The sequence below is a fragment of the Panicum virgatum genome, chromosome 9K (assembly GCF_016808335.1).
Source record: "Panicum virgatum strain AP13 chromosome 9K, P.virgatum_v5, whole genome shotgun sequence".
Taxonomy (NCBI): domain Eukaryota; kingdom Viridiplantae; phylum Streptophyta; class Magnoliopsida; order Poales; family Poaceae; genus Panicum; species Panicum virgatum.
Window position 1 is genome coordinate 69,897,820 of NC_053144.1, and position 16,121 is coordinate 69,913,940.

General features: G+C 44.5%; 1 protein-coding gene across 1 annotated transcript; it reads right to left on the bottom strand.

Annotated features, from left to right (window-relative positions):
• Positions 1-2,590: 2,590 nt before the first annotated feature.
• Positions 2,591-4,543, bottom strand: LOC120647523 (B3 domain-containing protein Os03g0120900-like). The gene has a single exon (XM_039924343.1). It carries the CDS (start codon positions 3,812-3,814, stop codon positions 2,963-2,965), a length of 852 nt encoding a protein of 283 aa, XP_039780277.1. The 5' UTR covers positions 3,815-4,543; the 3' UTR covers positions 2,591-2,962.
• Between the last annotated feature and the right edge of the window lie 11,578 nt (positions 4,544-16,121).

A 16,121-nucleotide genomic window follows, 5' to 3' on the forward strand; every position in this document is an offset into this window, starting at 1 on the left:
CTGTAAGTACTCAAAGCAATTGCAATCTATAGGACTTTATATATTTTAATTCTTTTGTGCATATATACCAAATTGACAAGATCTTGCAAGATTATATAAGTCTACATATAACACGCTACATATATAAGAGCAGGGGCGGAGCTATGTAGGCTCCTGTGGGTACCAATGCATCCATGCTAAAATGGAAACTTAGTGTTAATCATCAAATTTCACCTTGTAAATAAGAGAACTAGCAACAAAACCATGGGAAGTGCATCCCCCTCGATTCAGCTCTAGCTTCGCACCTGATAAGAGTTAGGGCTTAACTAGCCATTTCCTAGTAGTATACCAATCGTGCATAAGCCAATGATTATATATGCTGATGTTTTCCAGTAGTGGTACATATATACTAGGAACAAAGAGACAAACCGATCAATTGGTTGATGTAACTCTACGTCAACAAGTTGCACGCCTTAATTAGGCAAACTATGTATGAGCTATAGGCAGATATGTGAATGCAGCTCAAAAATGACTGAGATATGACAATAAATCAAGTAATGTGAGAACCAGAAGAGCCATAATTACATTAAAAAGGCACTGGAAGTTTCAAGTTCAAAAACCAGCATGCATTTGTCATAAATCTTGACTCCTGAAAAATCAAAAGCATCTCCCGAAAGAAACTGAAGGATAAACAGTCTGCTTAAGCTTAGCAATGCAAAATGATGGAGCACAGTAGCGAGTCTCTGATTACTATATTAAAGTATGATCTTGATCCCATGTTTAGTAGAGTACTAAATCTTTAAAGAGCTCTATTTGTATTAACACCGGCCCATGCATGCATGGTCCCGAGTCCTTCTGATATCAGAGTTATTTTTCCAATTACTCTCAACAGTAGTAAAATGGAGTACGCTAAAGAAAACACACACAAGCAACATCAATGCTTCGCTGCTATATTTGTTTCATATACTGCATTTCTTTCTGACAAGGCATTGGAGACTGGACTTTACTAATTAACCAAAGGGAATCGATAGATAATTATCAGCAAATAAATCTTCCATGATCTAGGGAGCAGCTAGCTAGCTAACCTGCAGAAGTAAAGCCTAATAAGTATATGAGAGACACTGAGCAATGACGGAGCCTGCGAGCTCATGCATGGTAAAGCAGAAAAAGTCTCATCTCCCACATATGATGAGTACAGGTACTTGTAACTTCCTTACTACCCAGTACGTAGTACGCGTGTCCGATCCCTAGCTAAATAATGGGTAGAAGTCAGACCAGATGAACTAGGTGATCATTCAAATAATATATATTACTTAATTAGTATGAAGTACTTGTGCCCCCACAAGTTTTTAGTATTGCCACATGCTTGCAAATGCGCAACAAGTGTATGCGCTGGTGCAGTGTGCACTACAAAAATGCAATGTGGCCTGCAATTTCGAATTCGCTGTCGGCAAGCATCACTATGCATGTAGCGATGCTTCTATCTTCCTAATTAACTCTGACACCAAAAAGATCAAGCGGAAAATCTGATCTAGCAAAGGATCTCTTGTGTGTGCTTTTCAATGCGCTCCATCATCCTCTCTCTCTCTCTCTCTCTCTCTCTCTCTCTCTCTCTCTTTTAGCTTTGCTTGCAGAAAGGCAGGATCCCATACACAAATATTGGCATTATTAGCTTTCATGTTTCGTATGCAGCATGCCTGATGAACACCTCACACTGTATGGCAGACAGAACTGCTGGTGCAGAAGAGACAGCAGCAACAGAAACAGCAGGGAAGGAATGGCCCCAGAGACAAATGCGCAAACCAAATCAAGAAGTGTAACAGTACGTGCAGAGAGAGAGAGAGAGATGAGCAAGCTTACGAACATCATGTGTAGACTGTAGAATAGGAGAGGATTTAGGATCTGACCTCCACTCCTCCCATACAACTGCCTGTCCAGAGAGAGAGAGAGAGGCTCTGGGCTCTGGCATAGTGGCGTGCAATCGGGATTCCCTGACTTGCTGAAGGCAAGTCAGGGAACACTGTTCCCGTGACTTTTAAGCCTTTGTGGGCCATCTGTTCTGAGATGGATGGATAAGATCGATCGCTACAGTGCCCATACTACAGGGTTCCGTCACGGTAGGGAGCACTATTAATCCAGACTCAGAGAACACTATTCCTCTTTGTGACTTCGCTTCATGAAGTCGGACAAGTTGGCTTTGGCTGGCTGCCTAGCTCCCACATTTTAAAGGCACCTTCGTACAGCTTAGCTGCTTTGGAAGGAGAGCCCCAATTGACCTGCCGAAACATAACAGCAGCAGCAGCAAGAACAAGAACAATCCATGTGCGCAATACATGCATGCAGCACAGTAAAACACATACTACTCCATACCATGTTGCATGCCCGTATTAGTAGTAATTGTTATCATATGTGGGGGAGCACAGCACACCGTGTTTCCTAGGCTTGGTCATGGTGGTAATACTGTAGCTTTCAGAAATGCAAGGAATCGATCGAATTCCCTCCGATCCCCTCTAATGCTAGCTCCTGGAGTTGAAATTAATCTCCAGGCACCAGGCAAATAAACAAGATTGAGCAGCTGCTGAGGGTAATTATAACCAAGCACACGAGGAAATCACAGCGAATCGAAGCAAGAAATATATTTTTTTGTTGCTCTGCTTTGTTCTTAATTTTCTTGTTTTCCCCTCACACTGAAATTGCTAGAGAAAAATTAAGAGAGAGATGAGCTATATACGGGTTACGAGGATTAATTGTACGTAGCTGCTGGGCCGGGTGCTCCCCTGCTCCTCCTCCGATCCAATTCCTTGCACCGCCCGGCCACCGCCGCCTTTGTTTACTTGGATCTCGAATTCTCGCTCGATCCTCTCCACGACGACCATTTGTGCCGTCGTCACTGGTGCCAGAACGAAGCGGCCGGGAAGTAGTAGCTGCTGTAGCGGGCATCGTACGACCAAGACCTCCATCTACATATCCGATCGATCCGCCTTCACAAGTCAAGATTCAAGGAGCACCTCGCTTTCCCGGAGGAGGAGGACGACGATGACGGCGGCGACGGCAGCTGCAGCGGCGGCGCCCTCCCTCCGCCGCTCTCCTCCTCGGAGCCGGCGCAGTCGAGGTTCACCCCGAACAGCCGCACCCGCTTCGAGGCCGACGCCGCCACGGGAGGCGGCGGCTCCGCGTGCTGCCCTGGCGTTGTCGGTATCCGTACCGGCACGGAGTCCAGCACCATCGCCGTGGCCTGCGGATGCTGGTGCGGCCGGTAGAAGAGCAGCTGCCTGCTGCCGGCCCCGTAGGCGACGTGGCGGCGGCGGGAGTCGTAGTCGTAGCAGAGCGAGGAGGGCGAGGGCGGCAGGTGGAGCACCGTCGTCGTCGTCTTGGCACCGAGCGCCCACGGCGCGTAGGGGATGGAAGGGAGCGGGAGGCGGTGGTACTGCACGGGCGGGTCGGGTCGCCGGCGCCAGTCGATGAAGAGCCTGCCCCGCGCCGCCTCCCCGACGCCGCGGCCGAAGGAGACGGTGTCCCCGGCGTCGAGGCGCTTCTCCTTGACGAAGCGGCTCCAGCCCTTGGTCATGACGTAGCTCTGGCTGCTGTTCCAGTAGGAGTAGCGGAAGCGCCAGGGCTTGCCCGTGCGGTCCTCGAAGCTGAGCAGGAGGCCCTTCTCGTTCGCCGCCGCGTCCAGGGGGAAGAACTTCTCCGCGTGCTGCTTCGGGATCACCAGCCGGTTGAGCTTCCCCACGTCGCTCGGCGTCACCACCTTGTCGAACATGTGCTCCTTCTCCACCGCCGCCGCCAGCTGCTCCGCCCGCTCCTCGCCGGTCGGGCCGGCGGTGAACTCCATCGTCGCCTCCAGCTAGCGATCGAGGCGTGGAGGTAGGTAGGAACGCCGATAGACGATGTCTCCTGCCTCCTGCCGGGCCGGCCTGCTGCTGCCTTCAACTTTGACCACTAGTATACTATGTGCTAGCTTATGGTATGCTGCTGGATGGCAAACAGTGGTGTGCTGCTACTATAGTTAGTATAGGACTTTGGGGATTTCCTTGTTAAATATTAGTGGATGGCAGATGGCTTAGGATTATTGGAAAATAATTTAGAATTGCAGGGTTTGGCTCTTGGCTTAATTGTTGGGGGCGGCGAGGGCTACTACTGGTGAATTACCTAGCCAGGGATCGGATGAATTGATGAGGAATAAGCTAGCCAAGGGTTTGTGTGCAAGGTAGTAGCTAGATTAATTGTTGTGGTATGCATGGGATTATTCAATTCAGGGCTGAAATCAAAGGAGAGAGGTGGGGAGGAGTAGGAAGAGCAAGGATGAACGAGAGAGGGAGAGAGGAGGAGGAGGAGGAAGTGTCTGGGTAGGAGATGTGATGAGTGGTAGCAGTACTATCTATGAAGGTTCTTGGTGGGGGGAAGGAAAAGGGGGAAAGGGGATGGATTCTTACTTTTGGCTTGACACCAAAGGTAATTGGCCTAGCTAGATATATAGCCACTGTGTTTATATGTGTTGTTGCAGGTAAGGTAAGCATGCTTTGTGACCTCTCTGCAGCTGTCTGTGTAGGAGTATATATGTATGTATATGTATGTATCCAATATCCATGAGGTGTAGAGAGGGAGGGAGGGAAGGGTGGTGGGTACAATACAAGTAGCTTGCTTTTTAAAGGGTTGAGATGAGATGAGAGAGTGGGGAGAGGAGGAGAATAGAGTGGGCCCCACGAATTATCTGGTTCAGCTCATGTGAGCTTGTCCTTCTCATGCTACAGGCCGGCCATAGGGGGAGCCTTTATGTGAGTTAGGCAGGTGATGAGCGAGCCTCAAAATGCCAGTTGTTTCCTGCAAGTCTTGAGCACGCATGTTATTACTATTATTGATTGGTAGTGTCAAGTAGTAAGTAATTCTCTAGCTCATGCACGGCCTATCTTGGTGCGATTATTTCAAGTATATATTCCACACACTTTGATTATTTGCACTTAGCTTAATTAATTATATTATATAATATTGCGATGAGCGAGAAAAGTTGCATTGATTTATTTTTAAGGTTATTAACTTGCCGTTATGCTAATAAGCTTCTATATAACGGACAATTTTGCATCGCTCACAAAGTTTAGCTGCGCGCCGGGTTTTGTTTATATGGTCCTGTCCAGGGGCCACATTAAACATGGTTGACACAAGTCAACCTATATATATTATCACTTCAAGTTTCTTCCCTGCACTTTCAGGTGAAGCAAGAGCAGAGTATATATAAACTTTGTTGTTTTAATTATCTAGCAGCTAACGTTTGCCACCTTAACAGTAATAAACTAACTGATGGTGCACACATCTCATGCAGCATCAAATGCTTAATGTAAATCTTAGCTGCCAGCAGCTGCTGGTTCTTATTATTAGTTTCACTGCACACTTGCTCGATCAGTCCGAAGGACTATGGATACCTCCTGCACAGTTCCTGCCTCTGAAACCTGCAGATCTTTCATTTATGTTTCTTCACAATTTAATTCGACGTGAATCAGATCAGATGGTCGTACTACTACTACGGCAGATCTGTGCAGCATCAAAAAATGGTGGGTCTTACTTTTAGTAGTCTAAGTAGAGGGTGACCAAATTGAGGGGATGGGAGAGGAAATTTAGTCACCCCCCTCATTTTAGTCACCCAAATAGAGGTCCTGCTGGAGATGGAAATTTGAGCAAAATAATTAAAATGTGGGTTTAGTCATCTAAATAAAGACCCTACTGGAGTTGCTCTCAGGTTATCTGCTTCGCTGCTTATTAGCATGCATTAATTAGAAATTTCACGGCAGGGACAGCTAGTGTTTGTTTTGCTGCTTTCTGCTGTAGGACAAATGAAGAGAGAGGGGCCGGGGGGTTGTTCACACAGCGCTCGGGTCGGCATCGGGCCATCGGCGTGGCTGTTGGTCTCTGATTCGGCCCCGCCGGGAGTGAGAAGAAGAGGAGCCTATTTTATGTGCACACGCATACACATGTGGTGCATACAATAGGATGCGATGTGCATGCAGCCACTTGCCGGTAGAGTGGTACACGGCATTATTTTTTTATTTATATGATGCACGCACATGTTGTTGGGTGTTATCTGGGCATGCAAAGGAGGCAGGGGAACGGTAATGTAACGCCAGTGGTTCCTCTTCTCTCTCTCTCTCTCTCTCTCTCTCTCTCTCTCTCTCTCTCTCTCCTTTGAGGTTTATTTGACGGAGAATTATATTGGAGGCGTCCCTGACCCTGAGTGTTAGTTGGCCTGTTAGGTTCAGTCGTTCAGAAAATGTCCTTGCTGGTCTAAGTTTGTAGATGCCTTTGAGAAGTATCTTTTTTTTTTCCGAAAAAAGAAGTATTTTTTTCTCTGGGTCTTTAACGACTTTTCCTTTGATCCAATGTAGAGGCTGCGGTGTGTGTAGTTCAATTTTATAGATTACCGTTACAAAATCTGTCGCCTATCATTTCATTAGTACTTTTTGCTGGCTAGAAAGGAGCATACCCTAGCTACGGGTGGGGTGGTAATGAACTCAACCAGTAAGAACTAAACAAACATGATAGCAAAACAAAGGAAGAAATCAAATCATTGTTTCATAAAAACAATAATGGAAGTTCAATTCACATGGAAATTAGCCAGCAAGGACACCAAGAACGACCAATCAGAAGGGTCAAAGATAGGCGAATCCCAAGACCCCCTTGTCCTCTTGCCACTTGGTTCCCCAGCTATAGCAAAAAACCCCAAGCAAGTTGTTGATCGGTCGACGCCATGGCTGAAACGAGAACGAAATGCAACGCCGAGCGAGCTGAGAGAGAAACTTTCGGCGCCGGCCGTCTCTGTGGATTGGCTGCGCACACTCTGTTGACCCGTACGTGTGGACATCGGTCATCAGAACGAAGCTGCAGCTAGCTTGCTTGCACGGGGTGTCCGTTGCATATACCCACACACACTAATAATAATAACAACAACAACAACAACAATAATAATAATAATAATAATAATAATAATAATTACACATGTGGATGTGGGGTTAGCACGCAGAAGATCGCATATACTATTCAATTCCTTGCCGTGGAGTAATATATAAGACAATTATGAGCTGCTATATGCGTATGCTAATTAACTGATCTCAACACACACCGTGATGCAATTAACCAGCTGGTCTGTACGCGTACGGGGGGTGCTAACCAAACTGAGACGAAAAGAGATGTCGTTCACAACGGGAGGTTCACTGTTCGCCTACAGTAGTCAGCTTAATTTTTTCTGAGGTGGATCATCGTACATGAGGTGTAATTTTGCTAGGACGATCCTCTATCGATCCTTTAATTTACCACTGAAAAAATATATAATGATGATCCAATGCATCAGGCTGTCCCATACATACACACCCTGTTCAGCAAATCAGTACGAAATGATTTAATTACTCGTTATTATATATTAAGGTTTGAATGATGGACTCTAACAAGGCAAATCCCAATATGCATTGTATAATTTGTGTCGCATCAGTAGCGGCGGAGCTAGGATTAAAATATACATATGGCGAACCTACTACTGCCTACTGGACTCTAACCAATTATACTTGGTAAACCATGATGACGGAAGGGGTATATATGTGTTGGCCAGTAGGTATGGTGGCCGCCATGACTCGCCAAACTGGTGCCTCCGCCACTGTCAGTACGTATGATCATCTCCAGTATTATTGCCACATCATATAACACTTTGTTCCTCCCCTCAAAAATTTTTTGAACCCCCCTCAGAATATAACACTTAGCTAATATTTGATAGAGTGGCACATATGTCTTTTCTATATCTCCATGAAGTCTTTAATTACATTTGTGGACACGGAGGGATTTTTCCATGACGACGGGTAGTAGTATCGCGAGATTTCACTATTACTAATTGGAGGCACCTTTTAAAGTATCACGTGAAGCCACATAGGATTCTAGATGGGCACTCAAAAAAGTAGAGAAATCCTAGAATTCTCACAAAAATTATAAACACATATGGCCTCAATCTGACGAATTTATTTAATCATAATATTCATTGATATGTTATCTTTTCTAATAAATTGCCCACCTCTGCCATTACAAATAAACTAAATCAACCCCCTAAACATGTATCATCCACCTCTGCCATTATAAACAACAGTACCCCCCCTAATCTTCGTGTAAATTATCTACCTATGCCATTATAGAAATAATGCAAATAACTCTAAATTTGCATATAAATTATCCAATTATATCATTATTAAAAGTTAAAAGTGACCTCTAAATCTGAATCTAAATTATATAATTATAACAAAATATTAAAATTCACTAATATAAAATTCTAAATTACTATTTCTATCATTATTAATATATTATTTATATTATTATTTATATAAAAATACTAACCATGATATGTGTCACCATGTATATTCATATATGATGTAAGACACAAGAATACTAATTCACAAACGAATAGTTTGATTAAATATTTATCAGGCACACATGGAGGTGTAGTGCAAAGTAAAATCTATTACAACTAGATAATAATAATAATAATAATAATAATAATAATAATAATAATAATAATAATAATAATAAATATGTATTTTAGAGTATGTGCTAGAATATTTATTAAATGAAAGAGCTAGACATAAGATAGATAATTATAATTATTAGCTATAAGTCTTATTTTTATATTAATTTTAATTAGCTCGTGCGAAAATACCTTACAAGATAAATTTTTTCACTTGGTTGCTGGATAACGGCGCCATTTTTACCAAAGATAATATGATCAGGAGATGCTGGGTGGGAGACCCTTCCTGCAAATTCTGTGATCAACTGGAAACAATCAACCATCTCTTTTTTCAATGCCCGGTGGCCAAATGCATATGGGCTTTGATTGGGCAATGCTTTGGAGCAAACAATACCCCGAGAGATTGTGAGCAGTATAAACAGTGGATTAGGAAATGGCTGCCTGGCGGACAAAATGTCTATCACTTTGGCTTTGCGGCAGCTTGCTGGGCCATTTGGAAATGCCACAATAAAGCAGTCTTTGATGCCAAACTTATCCGGCACCCTGCCGAGATTTTGTTACACTCATGTGCTTCCATGAATTATTGGGCAGGACTCTACACTGCGGACTTCCAGGGGAAGCTCTTGGACGGAGTCAAGACGCTACTGGCGTGTGCACACAAGGTGTTGGCGTAGCAAGCTGGAGGGTGCCCTGCGAGTTTGCTGTTGCCGTCGCCTGAGGATCATGAAGAGCAGGAGGAGAGGGAGGCCGAGACCCAACGTTATAAGAAAGGAGGAAGACCGTCTGTTTCATCCGCTGGGGCATTTTTTCCTGCATATCTTTTGTTTTCCCTAAGACTTTGTCACTCTGAACCGATGTCCGTGACCTTCCACCTGGAAACTCTGGGTCCTGAGGTTACCTCTCTCTAGCTTGAAAGTCAGGTTAGAGTAATCATTTAGTCTTGGCTACTAGTCCCTTATCTCACGTCTGTTCTAAAAACTCTATAGTTCCATTTCTCGAAATGGAATTGGGGACGATCCTCGTTTCGAAAAAAATTAGCTCGTGCGACAACACAGATTGAAGGTTATTTTCACTAATTAATCAAGTGCTGCAAGTTTCAGGCGAATAATTATGTAGTACGTGGTTATTTTGTAGTCTTTCAGAAGAAGGCTCTAGCACTAAAGTAGATGCAGAGGCAATTAAGATCAGGAAAACGACTAGACGAGGGCTAACTAGATAGACCACTTACTAAAGAAGATGCACTGCCATCTGTACGTGTCTTCATGATGTGAACCCTACCACTTCCCTCCTCGGGGGGAATAAAAAGAAAACAAAATCTTCTGGTTACTAGCAGGACTACTACGTATGTTGACTGGTTAACTAGTTGTGCATGCGTACATGCCGATAATGACAAGTCGGATCTGTATAAAGATCGATTGGGATATATGCGCTGATGATGATCTGCAGATTCAGAAAGCTTTGGATTATTCATCATGCATCATCAGTTGCGATCCCTGCTGGGAGATGTATCAAGATCGATGATCGCCATGAAGACCAGGGCACTGCTATCTGCATAGCATGCATATGCACGCGCGTTGTCCGTGTCACATCCAAGTCCATTGACTTTTTACCCATATACACGAAGCTTTGTGCAATAATGGAACCTATCAATTCAACAACTACCTTGTTACAAATAAAGCATAACATGTATATTGTTTATATTAGTATGACTACTACGCGATGGTCAAGGTATAGGAAGTCTTCCATGAATTGAATGGACAAGGTCAATGAGTTGTAAGCGCAATTTCTCTCATAATCCCGCGGGCGTCAATTGGATTCCCCACTTTTTTTATTACATTATTTCTTCGATCTTCATTCAATAGCTGACTTCTTCGTTCCATCATGCATGCGCTTATTAGCTGCTCATGCTGAAACACCTCTAGGTGAATTGGTGGAGTCGTGGTGGTACATATAAACTGGGGAAGGTAGGAGCATATGCTACCAGTTCTAAGGCCCCCAACACCCTGCAATGATAGTGCTTAGACACAAACCTGCATATAGGGGTAGTTAAAGTAAGGGAGGACGGAGAAAGAGAGAGGTCCAGAGGGGTAGGGGTCGAGAGGCTGCTGAAGATGGGCAGAGATGTCGATCGATAGGCCTGTTTCACACAATTGTCTCCATGCAGTAACAAGCTGGCAATACAATGCGGGCGCGGCAGAGAAAGTTGCAGGTGAGAATTAATGAAAGGCTGCAGCCTTTTTCATTCTGGCTAGTCATGAGATAAGAAGCTGCTTGCAGGCCATAGCAGGGAGCCCAGCAGGCCTCCAGAAAGAGAAGAGAAGCTAGAGAGAAGAGAAGAGATCAAGCTGTAGCCTCTGTAGTGTAGCCCTCCTCCCTTTCCATTGCGCTGCATGGCCAAAAGGAGCATTTCGCTAGGCATCTGCATGCCCTCTGCTACCCTTTTCCTTTCATGGTGTCTCATCTTTATATGAAAAATCCATGTGTATAGGCACAGCTACATGTGTCTGTCAAAGCTTCGGCTTAATTGATAGCACTGACAATCACACTGTTCAAGCAGTATATATGGCCAGATCAGAGCAAATATACAGCAGGCATGTGCATGCATGCATGCATATGACAGTTGTATCGATGCATGGACTTATCTGTCAGCTAATGGCCGGCAGAATACACACCGCATGTTTACTAATTATCATACATAACGATATTATGGTTTAATTTGGGGATAAAAAAATCTGCATACTACTGATTCCAGAAATATTGGTTGTTGCAAACATCACATCAACACTACGTCAGTGTGGCACATCATGGAAACCCAGATGGTTTTTGGCTGGCCTTGCTGGCGACATCTTATTCTGCAAGCATGCCTCATAAGCTTTGCCTTTCCCCGGAGGCCAAGTGGTGGCCCCAGGGGCATGTAAGGACACATACCGTGCACATATATATTTAGAGGCCCATACCCCTACGACCCTGCACCTTTTGCGTAGCTCCACTACTAGCTAGGGCAAAAATTTGAAGAGGGAGCAGAGCAGCTAAGATGCATGAATCATCGTTCAGATATAACATGGCATCTAATACCCTTTGCAATAACCTTCACTATGAAGCTTGCGTTGTCAGGTAAACATTCCCTTATTATTTCTCTCTTTAGACTTTACATATGAATTAATAAGGAGTTGACTGCAATGTGCATATATCATCCATCTACAAAATGTCTCCCCACTGATTGATCTTTTTTTGGGGGGGGGGGGGGGGGGGGGTTCCTCGCTCCGTCGCTCGGGATGCGTGCCATCACGGCGACACTGGCTCGCCATCACCATGGCTGGAGGTTATGGTGGGGAGAGCTCTCTCTCTCTCTGTGTGTGGCATTTATTATCGTAATGGATCGGAGGAGAGGGGACCGGCCGGCCCCTTGAGACAGAGCGTGGCTGGTGAGTGAGGAAGGGGGAGCGAGGGAATGGTACAGTGCACATGCTTTATGGTGGCATGGACAAGATATTGATCAGGATTACACAGGCTCCGATCCCTCCCTCTCATACTACCATAGGGGGCACATTTCTGTTGTTTTTCTAGGGCTTATATATGCACATGCCATGGACCACCCCAATTATGCTTTGAGAGGGTCCTGGCTAGCTAGAGGCCTTTGGGATTGGGTCCTGGCTACTCATCCTAGCTCATCTACTCCTATCATGCATGTGGATGTATGCGCATGCTTAAATATCCTTATGAGAGGTAGTAGATGTTATGTCCTATGGATGCACAGGAAGATGCATTAGTTATGCCCAATCCTGAGCTCAAACCTCTATTTGCTTATATACAGATTAATCGTAGTTGGATTATTGTTTGGAATAAAAACTATGAACTGATTAGTGTACATCTTTTGTAAGGGAAAAAATAATTGACATACATATATATATCGTATAATATAAACCCATTATATTTCAGGTGAAAGAAATTAATGAGATAAAACATGCACCAGCTAATTCATATTATAATGTAGGGGGACCGGCCGGGCAACACATAGACGATTAAATTAAATTGTAGTAAGTTATTTTGTAGTATTTTTAGAAATACTGAATTGCCTTTGAAGAAATAAAAATATGCCTGGATGGTCCTTACATTGAGAATACCTACCAAGGGTAGCCAGGGTGTGGGGGTGTGATGGCTTCTTGCCTTGGAGGTGAAAGGTAAACTAATAATAGGGGACCTCTCCCGGACTTGTTGCTAAATTAACATAATTTGTGCTAGCTTTACCAAACTGCAGTGTAGCTATATAGGGTATCAATGATAATCTCACGTGCAGTTCCACTTATGCATTGTTCTTTTGGTGAGACGATGACATTATCTTATGCATTAATGTCTTTAGCACTTGCATATTTGTCTATGAGCTTGATTATTATTAGCTGGTCGATTAATCATGATGGTTCGGTTTGAAAGGTTTCTTGTTTACCGGCCGGCCAATCCGTTTGAGATGAAATGTGAACTGCTAGCTGACCCATCGATGCATGGGCATGCAGGTAACTAGTCCCTGCTTGATGTCATAGGTCAACTAGCAGTAGTAGATGGATGGATATTTGTTTTGTTCATCCAATAATCAACTGCATGCCTTGAGATCTTGTTAGATACATGAAAATCTCTTACAACTAGGCATTGCCTCTCCAGGCGTTTAAATTATTTGTTCCAATCCAATATAATTCTAGTACTTCACAATCCAACATATTTGTAGTACATCACATGTATATGTAGGGGTGTAAATTGGTGAGCCTTAGGTGCACCTCCAATCCTCTTTAGTTTAAATATTTGTACTACTTCTCCAAAATAAGGTCCTATTTTAGAAAAGTAGCATAAATATTTGGACTAAGGAGGATTGGAGGTGCACCTAATAAGGGTCACCAATTTAATTTGCACCCCTATGTATATATGAGCGCCCAAACTACACATTCATAAAACTGTCTATACCGCTAGGCACACGGTACTGTCACTACTACAATAAACATTTCCGAGGCAGTTAGAAATGATTTACTGAGGCGGGCAACCCCAACCGCCTCAGAGCGAAGGTCACAGTAAATGTGACCTTTTCCGAGGTGGTAGGATGCCCACCTCGGTCCCACGGGACCGCCGAGCCCATCCATGCGCCGCCGCGGCCGCAGCTTGTCCGATCCACGCGCCGACGCAGCTGCTCGTCGGATCTAGGCCGTAGCCACTAGATCCAAGCACCCGTCGCCGGATCCAGGCACCTGCTCGCCGGAGAGGAAGGGGAGCTCGAGCGAAGACGCCGCCACCTCAGCCTCGCCCGTCATGGGCCGCGGTGACCTCGAGCCGCGTGCTGGAAGGAGCCAGCGCCGGAGGTGGAGGAGCTCGGGGGTGGACGCCGTCGCCTCGGCCTCACGCGCGCTGCCTGCTCCAGAAGCGCCGACACAGTGGGGGCCCTCCTGGCCGGATCCGTCGCCGTGGGGGCCCTGCTGGCCGGATCCGCCCGGCGGGCCGCCGCGCGCGAAATGCCGCCGCCGCAGTTGCCGCATGCCGAGCGTTGAGCGCCGCGCGCAGGCGACACCGCCTACCACGTGCTGCCGCCGCCATGCGAAGGAGGAGAGGTCATCGAATCCTAGGAGAGCCCGTATAGGCCGAGGAGGGAGAGGGAGAGAAATGAGTGGCCAAACCCTAACTCCATATATTTATATCACAAATAGTTATCGGGAGTCGCTTGGGCCAGTTGGGCCTGAGACTTTTCGAAGGCGGGCTTTTAAGGTGACCGCCTCCGTAAATCGATTAACCGAGGTTAAAACAACCGCCTCGGTTAATAAAAAATGACCGTCTTGGTTAATACGTGACATTAATCGAGGCGATTAAAATTTATGCCCGTCTTAGAGGTGTTTAAAAAAGATCACGGTAATTTTTTTTTGTAGTAGTGTATTCCCAAGTGGTTGTTTCAACTTTCAAGATTATGTACTTATTAAGAGAGTGAAAAACAGCTAGCTTGGCCAAATGATCTCTGTCTCGATTTCCTAAAGGCAAGACAAAAATCCCACAAAAATGAATTAAATAAAACTAATAAAGCTGCGTGATGAAGAAGTTAAGCCAAAGCACATAAAATGAACAAATGAAAAGTACCAGTACTCTCTCTATTTTTATTTACATGTCGTATTAGGTTTGTTCTAAGTCAAATTTGGCAAACTTTGATCAAACTTGTAGAGAAAACTAATAACATTTATAGTACCAAATTGATTTCATTGGATCCACCATGAAGTATATGTTGATAGTGAATAAGTGGATAGCATAGTTGTTGCAATATTTTTCTATAGACTTGGTAAAAATTAGTCAAGTTTGACTAAAGACAAACCTAATACGACATGTAAATAATGTAAATAAAATTGGAGACCATGGATTTATTTCTTCTTAGGGTAATGAAAGTAGTTTTCATTCTTGGACCGAAAGTGCAATGAATAGTACCACTAGGATCTGGCCACCATTTCGTTTAGAAGACAGGGGGATTTTATTGGGCAAATTAAACCACAATAATTGATGTTTCTGCATTTCATGACATTGCTGCGGGCTCCTTTAGCTTAGTTTCTCTTGGAGCTTGCAGCAACAGCATGTTGGTTAGTTTAGTTTCTCTCATGGGAGAAGATGTATGTTCTGCGAAAGGGTCTTCAGTCTAGTGGTTACAACAGTCTCGGTAATACCTCAAGTTCTGGGACTCCTGGGAGTGAATATTTTAGGATTTAACAGCGCTGTGCTTTCGGTGGTAGACAAATAAAGTTTTGTTCGACAGCGATGTGCATGTGGTGACTTTGTCAATCTCGAGAATTTGCCGACCCAGTCTTCGAATATGCGTATAGAGTAGGGTTCTTGCACGTGTGTTCATAAGGATGAGTAGTGTGAGGTGTAGTGTGTGATCGAAAAAGAAGAAAATCATACGTGAAAACTGGATAAATAATCTTAGAGATTTTGTACCAGCAGCTTGGGTGGGCCCCTGTGGGCCGTGTCCCATGCCTGCGAAAGCCGTTGCAGTTTTGGTTCGATCTCTTGCGTTCTGCAGTCTGCACACCATGCACCCAACCCCCCTCCTCCTTGGCCCATCACATGAGCGTGTCCTGTCTCTACCGCATGGATCATGTACAAAGCAGCTTGTTGTGATGGTTGGAACGAAACGAAGTTAGGAGCTCATGAGTCATGACCGGCGTATATATAAATATTTAAGTGATACATACTCCTTACTCCACATAGGACATTCTAAACGGACGATTAGGACACGAATGATTCCATATATACTCTTCCAAACAAAAAAAATGGCTGAACTCCTCTCTACAGCTAAATAGAAAACCATAAACTAAGTTCAAGTAGTGTTGCTAATAATATTCCATATTCCATTGTGGCCTTTGTGGGAAAATATCTATCTGTGACCTCGCAAAAGAAAAAGATTGAGAGAGAGAGAGACGGAGAGAGGGAGAGAGAGAGAGAGAGAGGGGAATATCTTACCGCACCAACGGTAGGGAAAGAAATGGACTGCCATTTCCAGCAATTACCACATCAATCTATATCCTTGTCATTAGTACCGTCAATATATATCACTGAAGACGTCATATTTGTTTGCAGAAATAGTGTCGATATATAACACGGGCCCACATGTCAGTATCACGTGAAAAAAAGCAAGCTG

Excerpts from the sequence above, each read along its gene's own strand:
- LOC120647523 (XM_039924343.1), bottom strand. The coding sequence starts at position 3,814 with ATGGAGTTCACCGCCGGCCCGACCGGCGAGGAGCGGGCGGAGCAGCTG.